Source organism: Furipterus horrens, unplaced genomic scaffold, assembly GCF_987537825.1.
Source record: "Furipterus horrens unplaced genomic scaffold, mFurHor1.1.pri manual_scaffold_7, whole genome shotgun sequence".
Taxonomy (NCBI): Eukaryota; Metazoa; Chordata; class Mammalia; order Chiroptera; family Furipteridae; genus Furipterus; species Furipterus horrens.
The window spans coordinates 34,373,616-34,388,246 of record NW_028327177.1 but is presented as its reverse complement, the minus strand read 5'-3'; the positions used below and the strand labels follow the sequence as shown (position 1 = coordinate 34,388,246).

Below are 14,631 nucleotides of genomic sequence, written 5' to 3'. Positions count from 1 at the left end.
CTCCCTACCCTCAACACCACCCTCCCCTCCGCAAACTCTCCATCCAGGTGAATTGGTTTCCTACGATTCCTGTAACAAATTTTCATAAACTTGATGGTTTAAATTTATTCTCTCATAGTTTTAGAGGACAGAGGCTGAAATAAATCTTACAGGAGAAAATCAAGGGCTGATTTTTTTTCTGGAGAATTTTTTCCTGGAGGCAAATCCATTTATTTTCTTGCCCTTCACAGTTTCTCAGGGCTGCCTGCATTTCTCCTGGCACCTTCCTTTCTCTTCAAACATGCAGTGTAGCATTTTTAAATCTCTCTGATTTCCTCTTCATCACCACATCTCTGACTCTGACCCACCTGCCTCCTGTTCAATTCTCCTAAATAATTCAGGATAGTCTCCCCATTTTAAGGTCAAATCAAGGCCTTATTTTAATGAAATTGCAAGTCCTTTTACATATAAGGCAACATATTCACAGTTCCTCAGAATTAGGTATGGTCATTTGGGAGGGCCTTTATTTTGTCTACCACATCAAGTCACTCACTCCTGTACCACCTTATCACTTTCTGCCTAATTTTTCCAGACTTCTTATACTTTAAATTACTAATTCAATTGACTGGGTTTCTGGCTTTGTTGTGAATCTATCAAGGGCAGGGACCATCATCTCTCTGGTTCACCACTTTACTTGCATTTCTTAGGAGAGTGCCTCTTGTAAGCACCCAATACATCTATATTGACTAATTGCTTGACTGAATGAATGAATGAATGAAAGAATGAATGAACAATGAGGGTCTCAATAATATGTTCATATGTGTTCAAAAGATAGTGTTGTGGGTTTTCCTAAATATTTCTTATCTTTTTGTTTTCTTGGCAAATTAGATGCAAATCTGCTTCTCAATAGTTAATTGGTATCAACAGAAAATACCTTTTTTAAAAAAATTATGAGTGAGTCACAGACTGTGAAGAACCTATTGAAGTTTATGAAAAGCACTCCTAAATTATGCAACCATGAATACTTTTTTAATTAAAGTATTAATGAATATTCAACAGGAAAGAGCTATCTTCCACAGTCTGGAATTAATTGCCCTCCCACAACTGATGGTTAATTTTTTTCTGAAATGCTTCTTGTAGATAAAGCCCATCAGGTACCACATCCTACATAGGTTTAGACTAGTTGTCTCCTGTGCATGTGCTCCAAGCTCACCTCATTTTGCTTAATGCAGGATATTAGCTGTGAATTCACTTTACTCTTTTCTAGGATAATGTGATTTTTATTGCACAGTTTGATTTACTTAAAAGCTTAGGAGACATGGTTATAGCCATAAGATCAGTACAATGGCAGAACTGAAAGGATACTGTATAAAAGAAAACTTCACTTATTTCTGGAAAGATTTCAGAAATCTCCATTGTATTTAAAGTTTTACTTGAGTGAAGTGATAACTTTCCCATTAAATGTCTTTTTTATTTACTAAAGACATCATGAATTGCTTCTGTTAAAATAACTCACTTAAATTATTAACCATAACTACATAGCACAGTTGTTTTGCTTCATTTGTTCTGTTTTGGATGGGTAAAATATGCACATATTTTAATTAAAGGAACAGGAAAGAAGAAAATTCAGATGTAAAAATGAAAGATGAAGCAAGTACACAATGAGACAATTGAAATGAAATTTTTGCATCACTATTGATAAAACCCAAACATTCTAATAACAATTTATCACCACTTCAATTATGAAATGATTACAAGAAAATATAGAGAATGGCAAGTATAAATTACAAATGAAATAAATATGATAGGATAGAAAAAAACTTGTTTTTTTAAAGAACATTCCGTACCCTTTTTACCACCATTTTCTACTTATTTAGATCCAGTGATCAATCTCTCTCTACAACATATACGTAGATTAATTTTTCACTGTAGTATTAAGTTCAGTTCAGATTGAAAATAACTTTTTTATGAACTAGCAGTGGCTTCCTAAAGCACTGAGTTGATAAAAATTCTCAGATATTCTTTGACCTCAATGGAAAAAGTACCATGATTGATTAGCCATAACTGTCTGGCTAAGAAATGAGAATGATAGAGTTCATGCCATATATTAATAGTTATGGATAATTGTGTAGCTTCTTTCAGGAAAGTAATGCATTGACATTTTCTAAGCAAACTAGCTGCTAATAATTTTTTCAGATTATAGTTTGTTTTTTTTTTAATTAAGCTTCTCTCGTAGCTAATATGGACGACAGTTATGTTTTCTAATAAATAAAAAATAAGGTTTAAAGATCTCAGAAAAATTGCCCCTACTGGTGTAGCTCAGTTGGTTGGGCATCATCACACAGAACTGAAAAGGTCCCCAGTTCAATTCCTGGTCAGGACACATGCCTGGATTCAGGTTTGGTTCCCATTTGGGTCACGTTGCGGGTTCAGTCCCCAGTCAGGATGTGTACAAAAGGCTGCTAATCAATGTTTCTCTCCCTCTCTTTTGCCTTCCCATCTCCTCTCTCTGAAATGAAGTCTCAGAAAAATTTATAATTTAATTTTTAATTTTTGAGAATTAAATATTAATAACTTTTTCTATATAAATTTTTGGACTATGGATTTTAGATTGTAACCTATTTTGAAATGTGTGCTGTGTTATAAAACACATATTTTTGTTAAGAACAGAACTGTATAAGTAGATAAAAAAAGGACTTGCTAATTTTGATATCAAATTATGTCATCATTGTCATTTTAAGAACTATTGCTAAAGATGGTAGTAGTTTCTCATTTATTTAATCAAACCTATTTTATTTTTAATAATTACTGATTATTTTCTTTCTGTTTAACTAGAATACCCACATTATACCAGTAATGTGCTGGTAAATCTTTAACAAACAAGTCTTGGAGTGTAGGATATGAAATGGCATGGTGGAGAAGCACTGATTTGTAGTATTTGCCTATTTCCATGATGTAAATATTCTATTATGACTAATTTCAAGTTACCAACATGCTTTAATTAAATATGCAATTAATAGATATGGGCACAATTGACATATTGATAAATGTCCAAAAAAAAACTGGTATGAGTTGACTTTAATCCACTACTGCCTTTAAAGGAATCATAAACATTTTATTTTCTAAAACAAATATGTTAAAAAGTATGTGCATAGGGACCCTTCAAATATTGAACTTCATGGTACATTGTCAATATGATTACTAAAACTATTTTTATATCTAATATGGTAAGAAAATATCTAATGCATATTTATTTGTATATATATATATCATGTGAATATTAAACTTTTCTAAGAGAGTTTATTTAATATTTAATTTGTAGAAATTTTTATGCTCTGAAAATTCAATAAAATATTTTCAAATTAGATAAAAATGTACTTATGAATCAAAAAAATTGCAAGGAAATGCAAGTCACAGATTAAATAATTTGCAATTTATTTATTATTAAGCTAGTAATCCTTTTTCTGTAACTCTAAACGAAGTACAATAATGTAGCTATAAACTAATTAATATAGCACCAACCTGTGTGTGTGCATGTGTGTGCGTGTGTTATAAGACTAGGAGATAAAGTGAATAAATACCAATCAACAGTCCACTCTTTATTCTTTGCCTGGGATACCTATTTTTCTTTTCCCTGTGATATGAATTCCCTAATATCTCTGATCATGAGCAAGGGACACATTATATCTGAGGACCTAAATAAGAGTCCTTGCATAGTAGAAGTAGGTCCTTTGTTTAATTAGGCAAATAGTGCATGACAATGATTACTACTGAGTCTGAGAGGTTAGTAAATGAGCTAAATTGTGGTTACTTCCCATTTTGACTGAAGCTCTAATTTGCTATTTTAGGCAAATGGTAGCATAACCTGAATCCATACTTACTGCTTAATGATCCTTCCCATGTGAGAAATAGGGAAAGAGAAGCAACCTGAAGTGCCTGGCAAGTGGTAGGTCCTCAATAAATGTTGGTTGAATGGGAGGGAGCAGGAGTTTAGATCCCCTGCTATCATCCATGTTCAATTAAAGCTGGCCATATGATTAGTGCTTACAGCTCCATATCATTTCTACTGTTTGAAAATATATACCATATTTTTGCTCCATAATATGCACCCCCCCCAAAAAATGGATGTATCTTATGAAGCAAATATTGAGTCACAGACCATGATGTGTATTACCTGACCTGTCAGAGGTGGCAACAGCTGTTAGAACAGAAAGTGGTGGGCCCACATGAAACCCCTGGGGACACTTAAATGTCCCACTTTACTGCTGAATCTCAGGGCGTCTGGTCAATATGAAGATAGCAAAGAAAGTGATATCAGTAACTGTGAGCAACCGAGCTTCATAAATTCTGACACTAGCTATGATGAGTTCTTAGGGTTCCTAGAAAAGTAGAAGAGTACTTGAACCTTAAAGTCTCTCCTCATTTGTTAATGACAGTGATGATGGTTCTAATTACTGCTGTTGACTGCTGTTCACTTTACGTGGTTGAAATATTATTCTGTTATATTTTATTAAATATTTTAGTACACCATTTGGTTCAGAATATTTTTTTTCTTGTTTTCCGCCTCTAAACCTAGGTGCATCTTATGGCCAGTGCGTCTCATAGTGCGAAAAATACGGTATATCCTTCAAGGCTACCTTTGTATGTAGCTTTCTTAATCACTTCGAAGAGACTTCTTCTTGTGAATTCCCATTATTTTTTTCATTTTAAGTCATGTTATTTATGTACCAATCCTATCCTTACTACTAATGAGTAAGCTCCTAGAAGAAATAGGACCTTCCTCACATTTGTTCCATTCACTACATTTGAAAAAAAAAATTTGAACACAGTATATGCTCTCCTTATTTTTCAGTTAGTAACTATTTGTATAGATCTAAAGGTGGAACTTAATAAATCCTATACCTGATGAGCAATTTCAAATACATTAAAACTACTTTGTAGCATTTCTTCTCTTCCTAACTGTTGCTGTTATATAGAAATGTTCAGTATTTTTTCTATATTTTCCACTCACTTGTTTCTTCCTTGAAGCAGCAGTTTTTAAAAAATACACAATTTCCCTTATACTTTCTTTCAATGCTAATTGAGAAATTACCATATTCATACTTTGTCATAATACCATAGAAGAAAACCATGGATATTTTAAGTGGCAAAACTATTCCAATTAAGAATTTATGTTTTTAGAGAACTTCATAGGAATTAATCTATTATAATTTATTTGATGGATGTTGTCTTCTGACAGTGAGAAAATCTTAGCCTACTAGGTCTGCTCTGATGTGTCCTGTCATTGCTTTAGAAATATGTCATTTCACACAAGGAAAGTGTGGCCCTTAGGTCATCAGTGAAAAAGAGGTCATGAACTCCTAAGTAAAAAAATTTATTTTTCCCAGTGGGTGCTTTCAGAGGTAGATTTACCATGAACCTAATGAAACTTAATTTTCAGGGCCACTCCTTCAGACCCCTTCCAAGGCCAAGAAACAAGCTTCAACAGTGAATATTTTCCTTAAAAGTAGGGCTTCAAAATTTTATAAGCTCCAGGCACCACAGAACAGGGCCCTACCTCTGGACATACCTGTGAAGGAAGCTGTGATATTGTGGAAAGAGTACCATGCAGAAAGTCTTGAGGCCTTCATTCTAGTCTGTTTAGCACTAACTAGCCAGGTATTTCTTTCAAAATTATGTAAACTTGCAGGGGTTCAGTTTGTGTATGTTTGAAATGACAATTAACCTATCCCATCTTCTTCTCTGAGTTTTATAGTAATTACCTAAAATAACATTTGAATAATCAAAAATCAAAGAGTTTAGAAATAATTAGTAGTTAATGGAAAATGTAAGGATTCAGAAGTGTATGGAATTAGTCTTATGAAACATAAGGCCACTGTTATCATTCCACTTTTTCAACAGAATCAGCAGCAGAATTCTCTAAGAATTCTCCTTAACTCAAGTCTGTGTTCCTCCCACAGAAGAGACGTCAGAGCCCTGCCCAAGTGAGAAATGTTCTTTGATCCTGGATTGCAGTGGGTTGACCTTTTATGACTATTCTGGAGTCTCCACGCTCGTTGAGGTACTTACACAGCTGGTGTTTGGACTGATGCCCTCCCTTCTCTTCAGTAACAGGGTTTTCATCACCTCCTCTCTCTGGTATTCTGGCCCTGCTTGTCTTAATACACATCTCACCCATGCCCTCCAAAGGACATAGGACGTCATGCTTGGCACCACTGTACAGTTCTTTTCAGGAGATCCCATCAAGCTCCTAGGTGTGTGTCTGTGTGGGGGCCGCAGGTGGGAAAGTGCACGTGAGAGAGAGAACAGAACATAGACTGAAGAGGTAGTGGGCACAGCACTTGCTGGGCTTCTAGAAAGAAGGAGAGAAGTCCCTTCCATGATAGGCAAGTAGCCTTGGTGGTGACAGGATGTTCTCTCTCACATCATTCCTTGGCAGAGTTTGACCCAATACCATGTGTGGTCCCTGAAGTAGTGCCCACTGCAAGGGTTTTTTTTCTCTGTTCTCTTGGAATGATGGTACTGCTCTACCTCTTCATCTCCATGGAGTATTCACACATTCTGTTATGCAAAAAATAACACAGGTTTATTTCTTTAAAACTGACAAAGCCCACAGCCCCCATTTCTACACATGGAAGAACGCCTGATTCTGCCAATTCAAGGACAACTCTAGACACTTCTGGAATCTTTGTCCTTTTCTCTTTTGAGTAAATACTCAGTCAACAAGAAATGTATCCCCCTTCTTATTCCTGTTTGTTATGTAATTTTATACCTAAATCTGAAGGGAAGGTCTTGAGGATAAGGCAACCTCTGTCTCTCAGTTCTCCACCAGCTTCTGCTGCATCAAGTTCAGCTCACCTCATCTTCTGGCATTTGCTCCTGAGGGGTTTGCCTATGCTGGCCTCATGCAGTTTTCCCAAAGTGTGCATTTGCATTGAGCCAAAAACTTAAGTAAAAGTATTGTCTTCTTTCCCTTACTCTCACAAATGTTACCCACCGATTCTTGTGGAGCTTCCATTCTGTCTGCTCAGCTCAGTGGAACAGCTTCGTTTTGCTTGGGTTCCCCCTCATCCTGCTCCAGTGGCCCAGAAACGACTTCGTCACAGAAAGCAGACATGACCGGGGAGAGCTGGCCTCGTTTGCTTTCTTTCTCTTAGGGTACTCAGTCCTGTGGTGCCTGTTCCCATTGTTTGAAAGCAGTGTGTGAATTTTTGTCTCACTGCTTCTCTCCTTATGGAGAATAGGATAGTCTTGTATTGTGTACTCATCATGGCCAGAGTTGAAATTGGACATTGACTTTAAACAGTGAAGATCAGTAGTCTTTAAAAATTCTGATATTGCAGATTGTGACCTTTTTAAAAAAAAATATATGCTTTATTGATTATGCTGTTACAGCTGTCCCAATTTTTTTCCCTTTGTTCCCCTCCACACAGTGACATCCCTCCCTCCAGTTGTCCACCCTCCTTAGTCCATGCCCATTGGTTGTGCATATAGTTTTTCTCAACATCTTCCTGTCTACTCCACTCCCTCCTACTATGCTTAATTCTTGTACCATTTCCCTCCCTTTCTCCCCCTCCCTCTCCCCACTGACCTCTCCCCATAAAGTTCCCCATACCTATATTCTTTTCACACTCTCATTGCCTAGTTTGCCTTTGTTTCTGTTCTCTAGCTTCTGTTGTTGGTTGTTGTGATAGAGTTTTCATTTTAATGTTCATAGTTTTGATCCTCTTTCTCCTAAACAAGTCCCTTTAAGATTTCATATAACAGTGGTTTGTATCTGATGAACTCCTTCAGTTTTACTTTGTCCTGGAAGCACTTTCTCTGCCCTTCTATTCTGAATGACAGCTTCACTGGATAGGGTAATTGTGGTTGTAGGTCTTTGCTTTTCATTACTTTGAATGTTTCTTGCCAGTCCCTTCTTGCCTGCAGAGTTTCTTTTGAGAAATCAGCTGACAGTCTTATTGGGACCCCTTAATATGTAATTCTCTTCTTCTCTCTTGCTGCTTTTAAGATTCTCTCTTTATCCTTAATTTTTGACATTTTGATTATAATGTGTCTTGGTGTGGTTCTCCCTGGGTCCGGTTGTTTTGGAACTCTCTGTGCTCCCTGGACCTGTAAGTCTATTTTCTTCCTCAAGTTAGGGAAGTTCTGCTTCATTATTTTTTCACATAATTTTTCCCTTTCTAGTTCTTCAGCCCTATGATTCGGATGTTGGCCTGCTTATAGCTGTCCGATAAGTTTCTGAGCCTCTCTTCATTTTCCTCACTTCTTGTTTCCTCTTTCTGCACTGGTTGTTCCTTCCCTATGTTCCAATTTGTTGATTTGATCCCTGGTTTCCTTGCCCTCACCGTTTCATATATATTTTTGTTCATTTCAGCAGGACGAGCCTTCATTCCTTCCCTGTCTTGATTAAGATCTGCTGTTAGGTCTGTAAGCACTTTTATAAGCAAAGCTCTGAACTGTGCCCCAGAAAGATTTCCTATCTGCTGCTTTGTTAGATTAGAAATTTGCTATCTGGTCAGCGGTGTCACTGGGATCTATATCATAATCTGTGCCATCCTGAACAGTTTTGTGTTTACCTTTGCTTCCTGGGCAGGACTGTCATACCTCCTATGCTATAGGGGGCGGAGCCCTGTGCACTCATCACAACCAGGTGTTTTCTGTGGCGAGTGGGGGTCCAAGATGGATTCCTGCCATTCAATTTCCATTGAGATACCAGGAGCCTCCTCTTCCGACCCCACCCCCTCCGGGTCTCACAGTCCAAGGCAATGGAGGTCTGCCTTCCCCGGCTTTGGAATCGCAAGCTGACAGGTCTGGTCTGCAGCCGGGAGTGCTCCCCAGGTGCTTTTTGCCTCCCCTTAAATACAGGTGTCTGTGCTTACTACTGTCCTGCCACCATCACTGCTGCTGCCGCAGACAGCACAGCTTGACCTCTCCTCCCTGGCTTCACCCCTCCTACCTGTCTGGATGAGCACCATTTCTTTATAACTTCATGTGTTGGACTTTCATTTATTTTCTGGAACTTCTGGTTATTGCTGGTTTTGCGGTAGTTGTATTCCTTCTTAGTTGTGGAGGGAGATGGAGTGTGTCAGTCTAGGCCTCCTCTTGGCCAGAAGTCTCCTGTGTTTGTTTGCTTCTGTGTCCCAGGGAGAGCTGTCGCTCCTACTATGTTGTAAGGGGCAGAGCCTTAGGGATTCGTCAGTAACGGGCAACCTGTTTCACTACGTTGTGGTGCTGTATGCAGGTGAGGAGTCCGAGAAGGAACAATGCCACTTGCCCAGCACTCGCCCCTCCTCCAGGCACTCCTCCCACTTCCACACCGGACTGGCACCCCTCTAGCTGCTGCCCTCGCCGTCATTCCCAGAGTGAGTGGGTCTGTGGATGTTCTAGGTTCATGGGGGCCCTTTAAACAAGTGGACTCTGCTGAGACCAGCAGTTTCTGCCTCTGTCTCAACTCCCTCTGGTTTGCACAGTCAAAAGCAATGAGACTTGATTTTTCCTGGAGCTGGGACAGTGAGCTGCTCTGGTGAGGACCTGGGAACGCTCCCCAGGTGTCCCTCCTGACTTTTTAAAACGTGTAATCGCACTTTCCGCCAGCCTGCTGCTGTTGCCACTGCTGCCACCACCACACCGTGTCCTCTCCACCCGTGCTCCACCCCTCCTACCTGTCTGGATGAGTATTTCTTCTTTATATCTTTGTTTGCTGGACTTCCATGCACTTTGACTTTCTGGAACTTCTGTTTGTTTCTAGTTTTGAGATAGTTGTATTCCTTCTTAGTTATGGAGGGAGACTCAGCATGTCTGTCTACGCCTCCATCTTGGCCGGAAGTCAGCAACCTTGTGACTTTCTTGTGGTGTTTCATAACTATGTGTCTGTTATTTGTACTTTAAATTAAAAATGTCAAACCTTTCAAACTCAAGATAACTCAAAGGTCAATGTTAATGTGGCTTTCCTATGAAGACAAGGTAGATTATATGGACGGGAAGTTGCTTAGTAAGTGACAGTCTGAGAGTGTAGTCTCAACAACATCACACCAGCTGGGAAATTTTGGGATGATCAGCTAACCTGTCTGGATCTCCGTTTATTCATTTTGTAAAAATGAAGGCTGACATTGTTTCAGTATTAGCAGATATTCCAAAACTAAATTTGCAATACAATTCAATTTTACATGTCCCGGGCCTTAAATCTAGTAGCTATGTTTGGTAAGCCACCCTTTTCCCCCATGTAAGAAACCTTTATTGTCTTGTTCACTATAAAATTTTTATACAATTTGGCATAGGGTTCAACACAAATACTTTTCTTGCATTTAAATTTAGACTGTAAATAGATAGTCCCTTTTCATTGGAGGGCTTCTTGTGCTCAGCATTTTTATTTTCTCTCTGTTGTCAAGGTCTAGAGGAGTGTTGTTAAATTTCTGTGCATAAGGATAATATGAAGTGCTCATTTAAAATGCAGTTTCATGAGTCCTAGTTTTGGGCCAAGAATCTGCATGTTAAACAATTATAGGTAATTCTGAGGCATGTGTTCCAAGGATCATATTTTGAGAAACACTAGACTACGATTGTTCTATATTTTTTTAATCCTCACCCAAGGATATGTTTATTGATTTTAGAGAGAGAGAGAACGGGAGAGAGAGAGAGAGAGGAACATCAATGTGAGAGAGAAACATCAACCAGTTGCCTCCCACATGCACCCCACTGGGGATTGAACCCTCAACCTAGGTATGTGCCCTGACCGGGAATCGAACCCACAACATTTTGGTGTGTGGGACTATGCTCCAACCAGCTGAGCCACCTGGCCAGGGCTAGGATTGTTGTTTTACTGGAAAAAGCAAGTATGCATTTTTAAAAATTATATTTAGAATTTGTTTCTGAATATGCTCTAATATTTGCTGGTTGTCCTCTCTAGGTATTGCAAATCACAACAGAGTTAGTAAAGAGGAGGAAACGGTTACCTGTTCCCACTTAGTTTATGATCTAAGGTTGAATATTTAAAGGAATTCAAATAATCTATGTATTGGGCATGTTGAAAAAAATTTTTTTAAACAAATTATCTTACTGGTTTTAAAATACTACCCAAATGGAATGATGGAATAAGTTAACAGATGCATTTTATTTTTAAATTGGAAGAAAAATACACTTGCCCTTGGCCTAATGTTTTTGTCTGTATTTATAAATATAGCAGCTTTGCATCAGTTTGCCCATTTTAATTTCCTTATTACTATTTGATCTATTTGATCCTGGTTGTAATAAATTATGATGGATATTAAAAATATAGGTTTTAAAGACAGTCAAACTCTGGGTCCAGATGTTAGATACATAACTAGTTCTATGCTGTGGGCTTAAGTATTCATTTTTCTATAAACTGGAAGTAGAAGTGCCCACTTAATTAAGCTGTTGTGAAGCTTAACTTAGAAATCATGTGTTCCATACACCGAACAGAACAAAGTTTGTAGAAGTTAGTAAATGCTCAATAATGCTAGCTTCTCTTCTTTGTTCTTATTGTGCAAAAGTCATTTCTTAAAATGCAAATAATATCATTGCAATGAACATTATGTCTTAGTTGCAACCGTCCTGAAAGGAGGTCTAGAGTAAAGGGCCACAGAGTCCCCTGAGCCATGCATGTCTTCCTGCCTTTTAATAACACTACCTGGGTTATTAGTCGCGTTAGTGTAAGGAACATTCTCCTTGCAGTGAGAGGTTGAAGGAAATGGAGTGACTTCTGTTTATTTTTGTACTTAGGACACTGGAGAGGTCAGTGAACTGCAGATTATGTTTATCAACATCCACAAACTGCCCCTAGCAATGTGTTTGTGCTTTACTGAGCTTAAGAAAAAGTCAAATACTGACAGGTCACCTTGAATTAATCATTTTAACTTATAAAAACAGGAGCCACTTATTCAATGGCCAGGTTTCAGTTCACGTATTATTTATTTGTTTGCATGTTTATTCATTCTCAGAGATATATATCTCCAGGTTTACAACTCTTCTAATGTAGAACTGGTTACTGCTAAAAGAGCATAAGGGAAAATTTTAGATGCATCATGCATAATCTTAGAACGTGTTTAAATGCAGCTTTCTACATTTTAATGCTGAAAGACATCACTATTATATAACAAAATCTATCTCACAGTTACTAAAACGCTTACATTTACTTGCCCTTCATTTTATGGGCTGACTTTGTTCTGGGTTAATTTAAGATCAGAACCTTCAATGACTTGTTCTTATCTGAGAATTTCCTGGGCTTAAATGAGGCAAGACCTTACAGTGTGGCAAACAAATTATTTAGGATCTCTTGATGGACCTTTAAAAATGGAAGCTGGGCAGTCAAACTTGTTTTCAAGTACAGTGAGGTCCTCAACTTACCATTCATGGGTGGTATTTTGAGAGTCCACGAATATGCACAAATTATAAAAATATTGAAGTCAACTGTTTTCATCACTTTCACAAATGGGTCCTTGACCTCAAATAAAAGAAAACTGAGAACCATTTTATATATTTCTTATAGGGAAGAAAAAATATATTTTTTAAAATTTTTATTAAATGAAATGGAAAATCTAAGCAGCCAAATGAACAAAACGAACTAACAAGCAAAATAGTACCAGACTCATAGATAGAGAGTAGTTTGGCAGCTGCTGGCAGTTGTGGGTGGAGGGGAGACATTGAGTAAAAAAGAAAGTAAAATTCATGCACACGGACAACCGTGTGGTGATTGCTGTAGGGAGGTTGGGGGGTGGAGCAGAGTATGGGGGATAAATTATGATGAATGGAGACTTGGGGTGGTGAACACACAATACGAGTACAGTGTACAGATGACGTGTTCTAGAATTGTGCACCTGAAACCTGTATAAGTTTGTTAACCTGTGTCTCCCCAATACATTCAATAAAAAGGAAAATATCTTTTTTGTATAAAAGATCAAATGCCCTGCTGCATTCATCTTTGCAAAGACACTCTTTTAGAAGTTTGCAGGGATGTGCCTGACTGTGTAGCAATGCTGCCCTCTGGTGGTCAGACATCACAGACAGTGGCACTCTTTACTAGAAATTCTTGATTCTGAAGCCCGTTTTACCCCTTCGTGTTGGCTATCCCGCGTTAATTGTGGGTATACTATTTTAATTCTTCTAGGTTTACATGGACTGTAAGAGCAAGAGTGTGGATGTATCATTAGCCCATTGTACAGGTAAGAAAGGAAGTGACCTTGGCTAACATTATCCCTGAACGATTGAACATGATTTTTCTGCTGCAATGTAGCCCTTATGTCATTTGTGCTTACTTGTAGCTTCCTTGATAAAAGCAATAAAGTACTGTGGAAGTCTGGACTCAGAGGAACCATTTTTTTTTAAATCAGTATCTGCTGCATTAAGTAACATCCATTCAAATAAAGTGAAACAAGTAAGTTGACATGCAACGAATATAAGAAAAATTAGGATGTAAAATCAAGGGCTTATAAACATTAGCCTATTATCCAACTGGTATCTAAAAATCTATGAAATCCTCCCCTCCCCGAGTCTTCTACTACACTGTTTAATAATTTGGATCTTCTATGGCATAGAGGATTTGGTGATCACCTATTAAGTATAAACTGCTTGCTTATAAAATAAATGCTTCTTCCAGGATCCACTATCCTGGGAATTTGAACCCATCTTTGTCAAATACAAAAACTCTGAATATAGCATTATAGCTTTTTTTCTACTCTAATACCTTTGACTTATTTTGCCAACTTTCGAAATAGTATTTACAAAGCGCAGCACTCACGTGATCTGAAATGTCAAACTTATCTTTCAAATACTGGGCTTTATGGTTAGTTTTAGAACTGTTCCCAGAGCTTTGATGTCCTGCAATTTTTCTTTGACTTTAAATTATGTTGCCTTTCCTCATACCCTGGAATAGCATTTGGGCCTCTCAGAGTTGTTCTATTACATTTGATCAGAACTGTATGTATTTATAAAATATTAACACTAATACTATTATTACTAATTATTATTATTATTATATCCTAACACTTATTGAATGCTTGTTATGTTCCAGGAATATACTAAGAGCTTTACCCGTATTAATTCACTAAATGTGCTGCAACCTTATGTGGCAGATACTATTATTTAAGCCAATTTTAGAAATGAGGAAACTGAGACCCAGGGAAGTCATACATACCATTTTTAAGTGGGGGAGCTGATTTCAAAGTCAGCACTCTGCTCTTGGACTGGGAGCTTCAAACAGCTCTACTCTGATCTGCATAGACTGTTTTCTTAGCTTGGCTGCACAGCTTGCTTCAGTTAGTGCTGTTCTTTAGTCAGTAGCGTGTGCTTATTTCTTCCTCTTCTATTTCAGAGTTTGAGCAAACTCAGTAACCAGAGTGAAGTCTGAGACGCTTTCTGCTGCAGCACAGCTCTTGTCTTTAGCAAGGGCCCTGAAGAGGCCACACTCTAGCATTTTTCACAACCTTTTTTGTTGTTGTTTAGACCCTACAGGTGACCTTTACTACAGGTGTGATGTGACTTCATAACCTCATAATCCTTGCTCAGGATTGGCCAACATTTTTTTCCTAACTTTTGTTAGTAAGCAGATACATTTAGGAGGTTACTTTATAGTTATTTTATAAAAATTGGTATGCATTTAGTTTCAGTGTGCTGAAAGGTAAACATGAATTTATT

The 14,631-nt window shown here is 37.8% G+C and overlaps 1 protein-coding gene across 2 annotated transcripts in view; it reads left to right on the top strand.

The window, feature by feature from the left end:
- The window catches only part of SLC26A7 (solute carrier family 26 member 7), a 72,714-nt gene extending 58,313 nt beyond the window's left edge, over positions 1-14,401 (top strand). The window contains exons 15-18 of one of the 2 annotated variants that reach the window (XM_090282811.1): positions 5,940-6,040; positions 13,106-13,160; positions 13,260-13,363; positions 14,309-14,401. In XM_090282811.1, coding sequence (XP_090138937.1) covers positions 5,940-6,040; positions 13,106-13,160; positions 13,260-13,363; positions 14,309-14,344 — 296 coding nt within the window. In that variant the 3' untranslated portion in view covers positions 14,345-14,401. Of the gene's footprint in view, positions 1-5,939; positions 6,041-13,105; positions 13,161-13,259; positions 13,373-14,308 lie in introns of both variants that reach the window. The other variant, XM_090282810.1, reaches the window with a different exon arrangement.
- The last annotated feature ends 230 nt before the right edge of the window (positions 14,402-14,631 follow it).